We start from the raw sequence: 16,332 nt of genomic DNA, 5'->3' as shown, positions 1-16,332 counted from the left end.
GATGACTAAGCTGAGACTGTAAGAACTGGTAGCTGGAAGCTTGGCAAAGAGATGGGGGAGCATTCTAAGCAGAGGGAAAACGTGTGGAAAGGCCTGATGGGTGAGGGAACTCAGCACCTGTGTGGATTCAAAAGGATATCATGGAGTGGAATTGTAGATTCCACCGCATACTGTGTGACCTTGAACAAGTCCTTTCACTTCCCGGAGCCTCAAATATAGGATAATGTCACTGACCTTTGTCTGCAAAATAAGGATAATGCCACTTACCTTGTACAGTTGTCATACAGAAGCTACAATTAAACGGACGAGTTTATCCTTACAGGACAAATGCTCAACACATGTGGTTAGCATTCTGTATTGCAGAAAGAAAACAAAAAGGCTTGGGCCCTCAACCTCCATGATACCCAAATTCATCTGCTCCAGCCCACCGGTCCCTCTGCTGCTCCTTGACCCCACTGCGCACTCTCCCTCCAAGGACTTGGCCTAGAACGCTCTTTTCCCAGATATTCACATGGAGCTGCCTCCTCCCATCCTTAGGTCTTTGTTCATCTGCTCAAATGTCCCTTATCAGAGAAGCTTTTAAAAATCTCTGTGTCAAACAGTAAATCTTTGTTACTGAATTTTATATCGCTTTTACCAAGTTTTTTATCCATATACTGAATCACCCTAACATTCAATATATTTTTGTCTTTTGTCCTACTTTTGTCTTCTTTCTATATTTTGTCCTACTACTTGTGCTAGAAGTTAAGCTCCCTGAGAGGAGGGGGTTTTGTCTGTTTTATTTCCTGTGTTTTTCCAGAGCTCACAGCAGCGTCTGGTACACAGTGAGTGCCCAATAACACAAAAATTATTTGTTAACGGAAAGAACAAACACCCCAAGCCCGAGGGCAGGACCTGTCTTTATTCTTCTTTTACTCCCTAAGAGCCTGACAAAGCTTTGCATTGGGTAGACTTTTCATAAACATTTGTTGAACTATACAATTCAATTACTTTTTACAAATGGTTGTGTTCATTTAATACATAAAGATTAAATGACTGTATTTTTCTTGTTCAGCAAATAAATCCAAGACTCTCTGTAATTATAATGAAGCAATTGGTTGCTTGGTCAATTTGGTGGGAAGAAGAGCAAAACTGGTGGCCTGGTTTCATTAGCTGGTGAAAGCCACTAACACATTTATCAATTAGTTCCAAATAGTCACAGCCTTCACTGATGAAAAGGCCAAACCCCGAGGAGGTATGCCAGGATCAGCATTCTGGTTTAATATATGAAGTACAGAAAAATGATCAAGGTGTCCCAGGGCTTAAACGTCTATCTGTTATAAAGTTGGGTCCTTTGAGAAACTGCATTACTGGGATTACACCCTCAGGATGTTCACTCCACTAATGGTCTGAAAAGGTTCTTGAATCTCCTCTCAAATTAACCATCAAACATCTGCTTTAATACCAGAAGGCGTAAACTCAAAATGAGGTCAACTGCTTCCCCTAAACATTAGAAACTGTTGAAATTGAAACAAAATGCCAGAGTATAGTCTTCAGGTTGTACAACCTGTCACATATGCCCTAGGACTTCCTAAGAAAATTATCTCAAGGGTTTATGGTAAGTACATGGTAAGTATATCAATCACTTGCAATTTCAAAATATTGTGAAAATACAGAGAAAATGATTTGGTTTCAAAGAAAAGCATGACCAGAGTTTACTATAGAGACTGGTCTTCAAAAGATTGATTTTTACAAGCTAAAACTCCAATTTCTATGAAGAATTACCTGTTATTCAGGCAGTGTCTTGAGGATAATTGCTGCCTATGCCTATGGATACCAAGAAAACCCAAATCAGGTGACAGGACATATGCAAAGATAACCTCTTATATTGACACGGCATGTTCCAAAAAGCATTCGCATTTCCACTTCCATCTGATTTGAGTTTTACAAGGACCCTGCTGGGAAGCTGTGTCAATGGCACCCCCACTGTACAGATGGGCCAAAGGGCTAGGGGCATCCAGCAACCTGCCCACATCCCCAGGACCAGGGCTGGGTCTAGCATGCAGGGCCTCTGAAAACCATGTCCAGCATTCTTTCAGTAGGAAGAATATATGTAGCATCACACACATACTTTAAAGTAAGTGGTCTTTTTCTATACTTTTATGGAATTATATTTTTAATACAGTGGCACTTTGGGGATACTTACTCTAAATGATGAACATACCAATTGTTTCTCTAACCCTGGAGCCAAATTTAGGCAGATTTCTAATGGAGTCTGGTTCCCCAGGGTTCTGTCCTTGACTCGCACTGTTCCATTTAAGAGACTCCTATTGGGTGATCTCATTCAGTCTCGTGGTCTCAACTAATAGCTATGTCCTGATGACTTCCAAATATTTAATTTCAGCCCATCCTCTTTACTGAGCTTCAGACTCCTATGCCCCTGCCCATGGAGCATCTCCACTGGAGTATGCCTCAGGTACCTGTCATACAACCTTTCTAAAACTTCTTCCTCTTTTGCCTAGACTTCTTCCCAGGCACAGGATCTCTCCTAGCTAATGGCACTGCCATCCACTCAACCTTCTAGCTAAACACCTGGAAATGATTTCCGGTTTCTTTTTTACCCTGAATCCACCCAAATACTAACTCCTATCGGCTTTACTTGCTATTATCTCTTAGGCCTATCTCATCAGCCCTACCATCACTGTCTTAGTTCAGGTCCTCATTATCTTGTTACTTGGAACTCTGCAACTGCCTCAAAATGAACCTCTCCCCTGCAACCTGGCTGCTACTTACCATGCGTATGTCCACACATGCCATGCCTCCCACCCGCACATAAATGTAAAATATAAATCCACTCATGTCATAAGACCTGCTGAGAATTCTTCAAAGGTTACCTGCTCCATAAAGCCCAGACTCCCTGGCATGGAATTTGTGTCTGACATGCAAGTTTTCTATCAAATAATGATTCTTTCCCTTCTTAATAATGGAATGCTGATTTTTAGCTGGAACATGGCCACTTGTAATACTGTATTTCTTGGCTTTCACTGGAGCTAGACTCAGCCATATGATCAAGTTCTGGCCAATTCCATGGTAAGCACTGTGTGGAATTCCAGGAGGCCCCTTAAAGGGAGCTGACTCAGTTAGGAGGAATGCCCTCTAGCCCTTCCTACTACATGGAATTGGAATAGAGAGATGATTCCTAGATCTTCAGCAACCATTTAGACAAGGAGGTGACCCTGTCTACAGCAGAACAGAAAGCACAGAAATCTGGGTTGCAAATGACTCCACGGAGCTTCCATGGCGGGGCTGGACTACCTACCTCCAGGCTTTTCACATGAGAGAGCACTATGTTTCTATCTGGCTTAAGCCACTGTCATTTTTACGTTTCCTGTGATAGGCAATGGAGCAAAGTCCTAAGTGACCCAGAATTCAAACATCTCAAGAAGAGTAAGTGCTTAATACTTCATTTCTGCAGCCTCCTCTAGCCTTCCCTCTTCCCATGCCTCAAACTTCAGGCTCTAGTGCTACCAAAGTTCCTGCCGTTTTCCACTTTAACTACACATTCACCACACTTCTCTGCTTTGCTCAAACTTGCTCCCCTACCTAAACACCCTCCTTATCTTTGTTCAGCTTTTAACTCTTCACACTCAGCTCAGGCATCACCTCCTCCAGGAAGTTTGCCTGAACATCCATCTTAGGGCAAGTGGCCATTCTCTCTGCTCCCAAAATACCCTGGGAAAACTCCAATTTTGGAACCCAGCTGCCATGACTTATTAATGGCTCTCTCTCTCACCCCACAGAAAGCGCCTCAAAGGGCAGACATCTCATCTACTCATCTTGTATCTACACCTCCTAATGCAACATCCGGCACTAGGTGGCAGCTCAGGAAATATGTTCTGATCTCGACTGGATTTTTCTCACTGCAATGGAGTAAACAGGGTTGAACGCCTCAGAATGTCTTGATTTGCTCTTCATGCCAGCTGTAAGTTGAAGACTGAAACAAAATTTTCTAGCCATATTTTTGTTTTCCTGGAGATGGAAAGCAAACAGCAGATGAGTCATCCGAAGAGAATATCCACTATGAGAAACAATTTTTGGACGTTTCACACCTGAAGTCCCTCATCTGTAAAAGACAACTTGGCTCTTAGCAACGTTTGAGGTCTCCTCTGGCTCTAATATTTTATAAACCCATTGTTGAGTATAAATGCACAGACCTGGACACAGAGAACTCACTGTGAATAGATGGCTCCTCCAGGGATTGGCAACATGACCGGCCTTACCTAACCTTCAAATAAATTATTTACAAGGAGTGTTTAATAAAATCTTGAAGTCATCAGCTGACTGAACACTGTAGGATAATAAAATGCCAAGTGAAGTAAGATACGCCTCCTAGACTACAGCCAGGCTGGCCTGCTCTAAAAACCCCTGACCTTGCCACACTCCTTCCTGTTACTGGGCATCTATCTGCGTTTGCTGTTTCTTCTGTCTCAAATGTTCCTTCCTTCCCTCTTTACCGTGACCTCAGCCCAAGAGTCACTTCCTTATAAAAATCTTCCATCTTTCCCTAACTGGATAGAATCACCCTATTCTAGGTTCTCATTCACTGCATTGTATTTCTCCTCTTCATAGCACTAGTCATGGTTGCTACTTTTTATTGGTATAATCATTTGATTGACATCTTTCTCCCTCACTGGATGATACCCTCCACTGGCAAGTATTTTTGTTTTTGCTTATACCATTACATCCATATCCTTGGCAGAAGGGTGACGCTCAACAAATACTTGTTAAAAGATCTCCAGAGGCCATGCAAGGGTGCAGAACAGTGGCTGATGAGTTTCACTATGGGAAAAGGGAAGACTCCATTTGAGGGAAATGCTGAGCTACTCTCATAAGCTGGAAAGCTCTGAGCTCTCCATCATATCCTTGAAGAAGGATCTTGGGAGTCAGGAATGGTGGTCACTTTCTGGTGAGAGTTGAAGAGCAGTCACTGAATGAGGCCACCATGGCACAGGAAGGCATGACAAGCTAAGTAAGAGAGGAGACAAGCACATGACTAAAAAGCTCGAAGAGCCAGTATCAGTCCCAGGTGAGGGCTCACAGCCAAAGTCTGATGTGAAAGTTACTAATATACTGAGCATTCCCATGGCTGGCATGTACTGAATAAACAAGAACTATACAAACAACAAATGACAATTTGTAGTAGTCTCTGCAGTATGCAGATCAAGAGAGAAGAGACCTACTTCTTGCAGCAGAAGGAATAATGCCAGCAGATGACAAAGGGAAAACAGAGCTGTTAAATTTTACTCTCATCTTTATCTAAAAAGATTTTTCTCACTAGAATGGGAAGAATGAATATAAATACAGAACTGAATTCCAATACAGGTGAGGTGACAGTAAGAGCCCAAAACTCCAGGCTCAAATGAAAGACATCTGGGGACTCAAAGTCTGCTGATAAGAAATACTGAGGAGTAAGAGAGGTCCTAGGAGGTGGGAATCAGAGAGAGATTGCCACAGTTTTCCAGAGGGGAAGAACTGCAGGGAGAGAGAGAGAGAGAGTGCACAGTAACTCAGGCATGTAAAATCCATCACTGGCCCAAGACACCATTTTTTTTGGTTTTTGTTTTTTTGAGACAGGGTCTCACTCTGTCACCCAGGTTGGAGTACAGTGGTGCAATTTCGGCTCACTGCAACCTACACCTCCCGGGCTCAAGTGATCCTCCCATCTCAGCCTCCCGAGTAGCTGGGACTACACAGGTGTGCACTACACCATGCCCATCTAATTTTTGTATTTTTTATAGAGACAGGGTCTCCTTATGTTGCCTAGGCTGGTCTGGAACCCCTAGACTCAACAGATCTGCCCACCTTGGCCTCACAAAATGCTGGGATTACAGGCATAGGCCACTGTGCCTGGCCCCAACACACAAATTCATTTGGAAACAGATCACTTGTGAATTCTTAGACCAGGAAGTGATGCTCACAGAGGAGGCCACTTGCCAAGCAAGGCTATGCCCAGCTGAGTTATTTGGAGTCAGCGAGGCACCTGTGGACCCTCATGATCCTTGAGAAACAAGAGCTAGATGATGTTGGTGATTGGTATATTCACACAGATCCCCCAACTATGTTCAGAGACTAGCTTAACAGGGCTTAATCTTGCGAGTGAGATTGCTACTCTTCCCAAATTCTGAATTTTTAAAAGAGTCAAATTAAGTAGACATTTTTCTCTCAATCTGAGGAGAAATCAGCAGTTCAAAGTTGAAAAGTTAATGTGCCACGTAATCATGGGAGTAAAAGGCGCATGTCAGAGTTGGCAGTCAGCCTCTGTGGGGCAAAAGCTTCCTCTGTGGGCCACATCTGCAAAATGGGATGGCGAAATACCACGGGAAGCATTTGGAGCTTTCAGGGTAAACACTAATTACCACGCACCCAGCATGCCAACAACTGCATAAGGCACAAAGCAGTCAGACTCATGAGTCGAAAAGCATGTGTTGGAAAGTGCTGTGTGCCCAGGGGTAACATGGTGAGGAGGAAGTGAAATTTAAACTGTGCCCTTCTATAAACTATTCCTCACCCAACATATTTCAGATACAGTATTCCACACTTTGTCAGAAACAGCAAATCAAATGTGTGCTGGCTGGCTTCAGGAGTTTGGGGTTGAAATGTCAATGACAGCTGAGTTTCCCTTTAATACAGTTGATGAAACATGCTGAAAGATGTCTGGTCAATGGGATGCATGCCCCTTTGTTTCCCTTACTTTTCTGTAGGGCTTGACTCCGGAAAAAAGTCAACACCATGAGTAAATTATTCATGAGCACTGTCTGGCCTTCCAATCGGCCAAGAAGCCCAGGACAAAAGAATGAATAGTCTTCTTTTTTTCCCCTTGGGAGAACTGACTTGATGACTGCCTCCTTCCCAGCCTACTCTTCTTGGTTTCTGGGCCATGGCAGGTTCCAGACCCTCCAACCAAAGGCAGAGAGGCAGGCCCTTCCCTTGCTGAGTCTCCTAGGAACTGGGCTTCTGTTCCTCCACAAAATACAAGTGAATACATCTGAGAATCAGGGTCAGAACACAAGACGGAATGCGTGCAAACGTAACTGGCCCATGTCCTCTTGCACAGGCACAGGCAGCTAAAGAAGAAATTCATGTCAGAGGAGCCTAAGGTACTACCTTCTGAAGCTTTCTTTAACAGTGACTTGCATATGGTATCATCTTTGTAACCTGCTGGAAAATAAACACCTCTCTCCCTCCCCTCCCTCAAAGAATCCAAACAGACAAACAACAGCTCTGTTTGGATAGGTCAGAGGCATCTTCTGGGGGATTATTTTAGCTCTGATAAAGGGCATTCTGGGACATGTATGATAAAAGAGGCTGCCTGATACTCCCAAGTTTCTCACTGGGCCTTTGTATCAAATCCACACCCTCTGTGACCCAAATGTGCCCTTTACTGTGTGTGAATTCCAAGGACTTGGCTTTCAAAGTCTTATCCTTAAGACTCTGTTCCCAGCCTGTATACTGAATGGAATTAAATTATCCTGTGAAATAAATCCAAGGGATAAAAATAGCATTTGAATCTATCCTAATTAACTGTGTCCCCTTCAAAGTCAACCGTATCAGTTAGAGCCTGAACATGAGATTCAAGTCCAAGAGTAAATTAAAATCAATTCTCAGAACTGAACCACAGACACCATGAATTGAAATAAAATTTGTCAAGATGGGGGCTGGCACTGCTTCACCAGAAACCACATGAAGTTACAGTGTCTACCCACCATATTTTGAGACAAATGAGACAAGCAGACTGAGGGGCAGTAATATCCAATGAAGGAAAGCAAGCTTGCTGCTCGGCCCAACTCAAAGCCTCTGAGGATTCAAGAAAGCTTGAGATAAGACTGAATTGCTTTTGCCCACTCTACCTTATTTTCAGGAATTGAAGTGGTCCTACCACCAAAAAGGACTAAGAAGCTGACACTGTAGTGGTACTCTAAATCCTCAAGTCTCTCCTGAGAAGACAGTGTAGCCCAGTGGTTAGAACCATGGTTTGAATTCTGACTTCACTACCAGTTAGCAGTCTGGTGATGAAGTCTTTGGGAGACCTAATTATTCATCTGAACAATGTGGACACTATTATTGTTATATAATAATATTGTTAGAAGAATTAACAGACGAATGCAAGGGAAGTGCTGGTCCTCTAACAAGTGTTCGTTTTATTGATTTATTGATTGATCGACACTCAGGGTCTTGCTCTGTCACCCAGGCTGGAATACAGTGGCACAGTTACAGCTCACTGCAGCCTCAAACTCCTGGGCTCAAGCAATTCTCCCACCTCAGCCTCCCAAGTAGCTAGGACCACAGGTGCATGCCACCATGCCTGCCTAATTTTTTTTCTTTTTTTTTTTGAGACGGAGTCTCACTGTCGCCCAGGCTGGAGTGCGGTGGCGCGATCTCGGCTCACTGCAGGCTCCGCCCCCTGGGGTTCACGCCATTCTTCTGTCTCAGCCTCCCGAGTAGCTGGGACTACAGGCACCCGCCACCTCGCCCAGCTAATTTTTTGTATTTTTATTAGAGAGGGGGTTTCACGGTGTTAGCCAGGATGGTCTTGATCTCCTGACCTCGTGATCCGCCCGCCTCGGCCTCCCAAAGTGCTGGGATTACAGGTGTGAGCCACCGCGCCCGGCCAGCTAATTTTTTAATATATATGTATATGTTTTTTTTTTTGTAGAGATAGGGGTCTCCTTATGTTGCCCCGGCTGGCCTCAAACTTCTGGGCTCAAGCGATCCTCCCCGCTCAGCCTTCCGAGGTGCTGGGATTAGAGGTGTGAGTCACCACACCCAGTCCAAGTGTTCAGTTTAGGTCTTGTTGTTAATATTATTTTGATCTGCAACAGAAGTCCCTGTCAAGTAGGGGAGTCATTACTTACACGTAGTTTTTAAAACTACATGTGGAAACGTCTCTCTTTGGGGCAAGCAGAGTGGAGATGGCTGGATTAGCCACGGAGAGGAGAACAAAAATGGAATTTACTGCCTGGAGTCTGATAGCATGAGGAGGACGCTTAACTCCCTTCACCATCAGAGATCATACCAGCAACCTCCACAAATCATACACTGGAAAGAAAGTGGAGAGTGGGAAAAAAATGCTGTGATCTAATCCCCACAGCCTGGTCAAGAAAGCTCAAAACAAGCCGCCTAATCAAACTGCTGCAGCCCCGTGACCTAAGAACGAGCAGAGATCCTAGACTGCTTTCAAACAGGTGGCTCCCACTGTCCTTATCCAGGCTGGTTCCCAGTTCTGCACCCTCTTCCCTCCTGCACAGTGCCGTGAGGCTGTGATAAATGCACTGTATGGAGTTGAGGTCTGGGGGATCTGCACTGAGAATGAATTAGAGAAGTGTCTCTGTGGTACCTGCCACACCTGCTATGCAGTGCTTGCGTTCCCACTTCTCTCCAGCACCACCCACCAGTCTTACTGCACTCTCTCTAAGAGAGTTACTACTTGTTCTCTTCCTATTTTGACTCCCACGGTATTTAAGAATATTCACTGTTTTTAAAGCTCTTATAATTTAATAATGATGTCAATACTGTCATGAGTTTATGATAGGAACTGCATTTAACAAGGTTAATAAATAGCAAATTTCAATCAGGAAATCCTTTACTTTGGCATTCATGCCCCTAACATACAAAAATTTTTCTCTAAGGAAAGCAACAATTGCATCTCAAGAGAAAAAGAGTTTATGTGAGCTGGGTGTGGTGGCTCATGCCTGTAATCCTAGCACTTTAGGAGGCCAAGGTGGGAGGATTGCTTCAGGCCAGGAGTTCAAGACCGACCTAGCCAACATAGCAAGACACTGTCTTAAAAAAAAAAAAAAGAAAGAAAGAAAAGAAATAAAACAATAAAAAAGAAAAAAGAGCATATGTGCAATTAGGTGAGGACACTAACAGCAGAAAAAAAAACAGGAAAATGTGAGAATAAAAATTGTCTAACATTCACTATTACATTTCTCACTGTCTCCAACCTTCTCTCTGACTAAAGTTACATTTGATATCTGTTGAATTCTGAGACTTAACAACGTCAAGCAGATTCGGAGTCCATTCAAAGTATGGTATATTATGATCAAAAGATTGTGTGTCACAAAATGGAGAATCAAATATTTGGGAGGGGGCTACACACGGAAGATATTATCATGCAGGACACTGCTCACAAGTAGCTCACCTAGCTCCTGACTGGTGAGCCATGCTCCACATGACTGTAATTCTTGTTACAGCAACTTAAGAGCAGGTTAGCCACACCCTTTAGTTAAGGTGTAGATTCTTAAAATGGAATAGAATCATGGTTAAGGGATTCACTTCAAATGTTAAAATGAAAAAAAGAGAACAACAGTGTGTTTAGCACCCTGCAGGGCTTGGCTATGACAGGTCCTTAGCAAACTGGGGCTGAACCAATTCATCAATAAATAGTCTCTTCTGAGACTCTCGGGCCTATTTTATGAATACAAAGTGGGGCAAATTTTAGATTGCAGGCAGTGTTTATTACTGTTATTAATTTATCCTAATGGATCCTTGGAACCTTTGTGAGGCCTGGGCAACATAGCAAGACCCCTGTCTCTACAAAAAAAATAAAAATAAAAATTAGCCATGTGTAGTGGTGCGTGCCTGTGGTCCCAGCTATCTACTTGGGAGGTCGAGATGGACCGGCTGCAGTGAGCCATGATTGCGCCACTGCACTCCAGCCCGGGCTATGGAGTGAGACCCTGTCTCAAAAACAAAAACCAAAACAAAACTTCTGTGAATTTAATTCCAAAAAAGGTTTCAACTGATTATCATGAGAAGTGGAAGGATGGATCATGCCAGGAGAGGGGAGAGGCAGTGAATTAGAAGACAGGGCAGCAACCAAAACTCACCTATAGATGATTCCTTTATCATGGAGGAACATGAGAGCCGAAATGATTTCTGCAGCATAGAAGCGAGCTCGTGCTTCATCAAAACGACGAGACTTCTGAATGTGGAACATCAAGTCACCCCCATTCACAAACTCCATCACAAAAAACAGACGATCCTGGATACAAACACAAGAGAGGGCCCAATGTGGTGTAGCAATTAGCCTAGAGCTCCATCAGCAGCATATTGCCTAAGGCTGTGGCACAGAGAGGAGACTGTCAAGTGGATGTATTCCAGGAAACATCCTGACCATGGGTCAGGGTGCAGCGCAACCGGTCTGGTGGGATTAGATCCCCTGGGCAGAGCAGCACCTGGATCTCCTGTAGTTCATTTCACACAGCCTTGAATTGCTACATGAAATCAAAAGTACAGAAGGCATCAGAAACCTTTGACTCAAGTTCCAGCTCTGTACCTTAAAGGTCATGTACCTGGAGAGAGAATGTAAATCGAAAGGTAAATGCCTATAATCTGGAACATGTGGGGTTAATTACCCAAAGTAAAGGACACCTAGTAGGTGCTCTAGTTCTCACAAGTGGGCAGAAAACAACCACAGAAAAAGAACACCCCTTTAGACAAGTCAGCCAAACAGAAGTGGAGGCCGGGTGCAGTGGCTCATGCCTGTAATCCTACAAATTTGGGAGGCCTATGTGGGTGGATCCCTTGAGCCCAGGGGTTCAAGACCAGCCTGGGCAATATAGCAAGAGGTTGTCTATACAAAAAAATAAAAAAAAAATTAGGCAGGAGGATCACCTGAGCCCGGGAAGTAAAGGCTGCAATGAGCTGTGATTGTGCCACGGCACTCCCACCTGAGCGACAGGAGTAAGACTCCTTCTTCCAAAAAAAAAAAAAAGGCAGCCAAATGACAGCCTCATAGTAGCATCCACATTGGAAATACCACTCAGTCCTTCAAAAGATTGAGTCAAGAGTCGGAATGTAGAAATGAGCGAGATGCCATCTCCCCCTTAAGTGACTCTCAACCTAGCAGGTAAAAGTGGACTCTTAAAAGTCACTATGCAGTGTACTAAATACTATGCAAGTAGTGTGAATAAAGTGCTATGGAAATCATGACTGCTTCATGAAAGAAACGTGTAAGTCTCATTTAAAAAGTGATCCAAGAATTATCTAAGTGTAAAACGTTTTGCTTCAAGCACCTCTAAGACAAATGGGTTTCCTCACTCCTTCCTGTGACATTTATGAAATTCCTGATTAGCTGGTGCTGAGTTCGGAGCCTGGATCCAATAGAGAGTAGAGCAGACACAGCCTCTCCCCATACAGAGTTTGGTGTGAGAAACACATTACTCAAAAAAAAAAAAAAAAAAAAAGTGACACAAGCAGATTGACAAATTCTGGTAAATCCTGTGAAGGAAAAGCAGAGGAGGCGTGATATCTGGTCACCTGCCTGGAGGTCAGGCGACGTCTCTGAGCAAGGGAAACATGAGCTAAGGCCCACAGGATGAGTGCCATCGACTTGGGACCCCGTGATATCATTTTGTGGGATTGCAGATTATTTTGCGAGGAAATTGGTATTTTACCAAAGGATGCAGATACACAGAACCTATCTTTATTTTTTGGGGAGACAGGGTCTCATTCTGTCACCCAAGCTGAAGTGCAGTGGCACGATCTTGGCTCAATGCAGCCTTGACCTCCAGGGCTCAAGCAATCCTCCTACCTCAGCCTCTGGAGTAGTTGGGACTACAGGCGTGCGCCACCACACCCGGCTTTGATTTTTAGTAGAGACGGGGTCTCACTATATTGCCCAGGCTGGTCTCGAGTCCTGAGCTCAAGCAATACTCCCACTTCAACCTCCCAAAGTGCTGGGATTACAGGCATGAGCTACCACACCCAGCCTTGAACCTATCTTTATTTGTGGTTGTAAGTGCCACCGGCTTTGCACAGGGTGTTTCCACACATTCACAGCTGAACAATGGGCAGAGCAGGGTGCGTGCTCCTGCTCAGCTCCCATTGCAAGCCTGGTGTAACCACGCAGACCCCTATCAGAAGGAAGCACAGCTTATGACCTCCTATGCCCTATTTTAACTAACACCTTAATTAGAAGAAAAAAAAAATCCCCTGAATTTATTAAACACTTCTTTCTGCTAAAAGCGAAGCAAGAATTTAATAGTGAAGAAGGAATGGCAAGATTCACAAAACAAAAACCACCACCACCAAAACAACTCTTCGGGTTGGCCAATGTAAGCCAACAGGCAAACTATGTAAATACAGCAAGCCATCTGACTAAGCTCCTGGCCTTCATTTGAGGGTGACTGACAAGGGGAGAGGCAGAATTGGGTGGGACAAGCTTTGATGAGCAATGGCTGTCCTGTATTTTCTAAATGGGAAGGATTAAGGTAGAATTAGCAGGTTAGCAACGGGGTGGGCGGAGGATATATACACACCGGAAACATCCCAAAAAGCTGCATCTGCATAGTAAGGTTTTATGCCAATGCTGTGTCTGTCCATTTGGAGGGATGGCCACTGATGGCCTGAGGAAGACTAAGGCAAAAAGCCACCCTGAATCATCTCTGGGCAAGGGGGTCAGTCTTACATGTTTTCGTTAACCAGCCTGTTCATCTTCCTCGTGCATCTGACTGGCAGTCACATGAATTCCAATTGCTCTGAACACCTGGCTACTGGAACTGGGTCAGTGGGGAAGTGGCCATTCCTTAGGCTGCTATAAGTGGCGCACTTGGCAACAGTTTTAAGGCAGTAGTCATCGAAAGCCTAAAATCTAAAAGCCAGACTGTGGGCTAAATTCCAGATCTGGGGGGAGAAAATCCTGCCCTCTAGTCTTGCTTTAGCCCAGCCCCATCTACAGCCCTGGAGGCAGATTCTCAGATAATGCCAGACTCTGGCAGATTCACCTCTGCTACACAGTGAGGGACCATAAGCTTTAGAATTCCAGAAAGATGGGTTCTGCTGTACCTGTTTCTTTTCATTCAGAGTCTCATTTCTAACCTCCTGTCTGGCACCACCTGGAACACAGAGTGTAATTCACAGCCCTCGGGTTATGAGCAACTCTTGAAGCAGACAGGAGACACAGGCCAGCTGAGACACGACGACAACTTAATGCAGAGTACTGGTCCATCCTATCAAAGACCTCAAATAACGTCACCAGGTATAAAAAGCAAAGATATGTTTATCAACAAGCAAAATGTTTTTGCTGGAGGAAACCCTCTGTTGACCTGCACTTCTGTTCACCCCATTTTAAAATATTTGCTGCAGAGAGGCAAAGATTTGGCAGCAATTTCTCCAAGATTACTTTTGAAGAGAAGGAGATAAATGACAAGAAATCTCTAGTGTTTAGAAAAGAAGATCCAGGCCAGGCGTGGTGGCTCATGCCTGTAATCCCAGCACTTTGGGAGGCTGAGGCGGGCAGATCACTTGAGGTCAGAAGTTCAAAACCAGCCTGGCCAACGTGGTGAAACCCCATCTCTACTAAAAGTACAAGAAAATTAGCTGGGCATGGTGGCATGCACCTCTAATTCCAGCTACTTGGGAGGCTGAGGCAGGAGAATCACTTGAACCCAGGATGCAGAGGTTGCAGTGAGCCAAGATCGCGCCATGCACTCCAGCCTGGGAGACAGACGGGGACTCTGTCTCAAAAAAAAAAAAAAAAAAGGAAAAGGAAAGAAGACCCACACATCATCAGGTGGTGGTGGGGTGAGGAGTCATCATCAGAAGTAAAATTGTATTAAGTATGTCCTCAGATCCCTTCGGGCAAGTGTGCAGTAAGTGATAGCTGCTGCTGAAGCTGCCAATGCTTGTGCTCTCATGTAGGTATTTTCAATTTAAAAAAAGATCACAAATGTGAATGTGCAGAATGATTTTAGTTATAGCCAAAAATGCAGACAGATGCATAGAAAGGATAAAAAAGATGGCTATAGAGTGACAGAAGTCAGTTTTTTGTTGTGGGATCGGGGTGACATTTCTTTTTTCCTACTTTTCAGTATCTTTCAAAGTTTCTATGATGAGTGTGTATTACTCTTGCAATTAGAAGCAAACTAAAGTCACATGTGCTTCCTCCATGTTTTTCTTATTTTCATCTGAAAGATGGAAGATAAGACATGGGAAAGACACAGTTGTGAGGCTGTTTGAGAGAGCCCTTGTTTAGGCAATGGGAGTCAGAAAGCAGCTACAAAAAGAAACTGTTGCATCCTTGTCGCCCATTATTAAGGGACACGAGTAACTACCCATGTCCCATAATGGCCTTTCTGCTGCCTGAGGTAACCAGGCTTGTTGGAATGGCATCCACAATGAAAATTGGCTGGCTCTGGTTCAGGTCCCAGCAGCTCCACTTGGAGCCTGGTGCGCAGGCTTTACGGCATCTACTACGGCTTGCAGAGATCTTCTTGGTTCCTTTAAGGTTCTGAACAAGACAAATGTTTACTAAACACACACGTGGTACGCCAGGGCCTGGGTAAGGACCCAGTCTCCTAAAACTAATATGACTCCACACTGCTCTCAGTAAGCTCATGGACATGCAGGCACAGCACATCGCCACAGTGTGTTAAGTGCAGTGGAGAGGTACAGAAGGTGTTATGGGGACACCGAGCAGGGCATCTGAGCAGCCTGGAGGTGGAGGTGGAATTTGGCAGGCGGGGTTTGGGGGAAAGCTTCTAAGAGGAGTCAATTCCCCAGCCTAGAAGGATGAGGGTATGCAAGTCAGGCTGGAGTGGGGACTGAGGCGGGAGGTGTCAGGAAGACTGTGCGGTTGAAGTGTAAGATGTCAGGCAAATGGGAGGGACTGCAAAGGCAGGCAGGTTGTCAAGCGCTGGAGTGGGTGAGTGTGAGGCTTCGCTGTAACTGTACTGCTGTTTTCAAAATGAAATGCAGAAAAAGCAAAAAGCTACTTAGGGGTGCTTTCACAGGTCACCCACAAATGAGAAGTGCAGGGTCTCTGCTGCCATTAATAAACATGATCACTCACTACCAGTCTCTACTAGAATTATAAGCCCAGTGCCTGGGGTAAAACAGGTGCAGCTATGGTGCTTGGCTTGAAAAAGACGCCAGTAATGTTGGAACTTGCCACATAGAATAAAACAACATCAGCTACAAAAGCAAATCACTCCAGCAAAATTAATTCCAAAGGAGTAAAACTTCTCACATTTAGTGAATGCCCTTTACAAAGCAAAGACCTGTATTTGAAGCTCTAAAAGGAGGCAAAAGATAACCTCTCACCTACAGCTCTACTCTCAGTCTGTGCTATTTAAGAATTAGTATCACTGATGACTCAACAAACACTAAATCATGATTCACAAATTCAACTGTGAAGCAACTAGGTGAAGCATTTTTTGGAAATCCTGCATTTAGGGAAGTACTGGAAGATGGATTATGGTTGTAGTGAGTCACTCCTATGGCAGAGAGGGGTTTCCCAAATCCCACTCTAGACAGAGATGGCAAAGATGACTGTTTCTGTATTTAAACCTG

General features: G+C 44.3%; 1 protein-coding gene across 2 annotated transcripts in view; it reads right to left on the bottom strand.

Annotated features, from left to right (window-relative positions):
- PRKCH (protein kinase C eta) overlaps positions 1-16,332 on the bottom strand; it is a 228,918-nt gene that overhangs the window by 54,401 nt on the left and 158,185 nt on the right. For both annotated transcript variants that reach the window (XM_003831631.5, XM_063596084.1), the window contains exon 10: positions 10,869-11,023. In XM_003831631.5, coding sequence (XP_003831679.1) covers positions 10,869-11,023 — 155 coding nt within the window. The remainder of the gene's footprint in view (positions 1-10,868; positions 11,024-16,332) is intronic.

The sequence above is a fragment of the Pan paniscus genome, chromosome 15 (assembly GCF_029289425.2).
Source record: "Pan paniscus chromosome 15, NHGRI_mPanPan1-v2.0_pri, whole genome shotgun sequence".
NCBI lineage: Eukaryota > Metazoa > Chordata > Mammalia > Primates > Hominidae > Pan > Pan paniscus.
The sequence above is the reverse complement of the archived record's forward strand: the minus strand, read 5'-3'. Positions and strand labels throughout refer to the sequence as shown.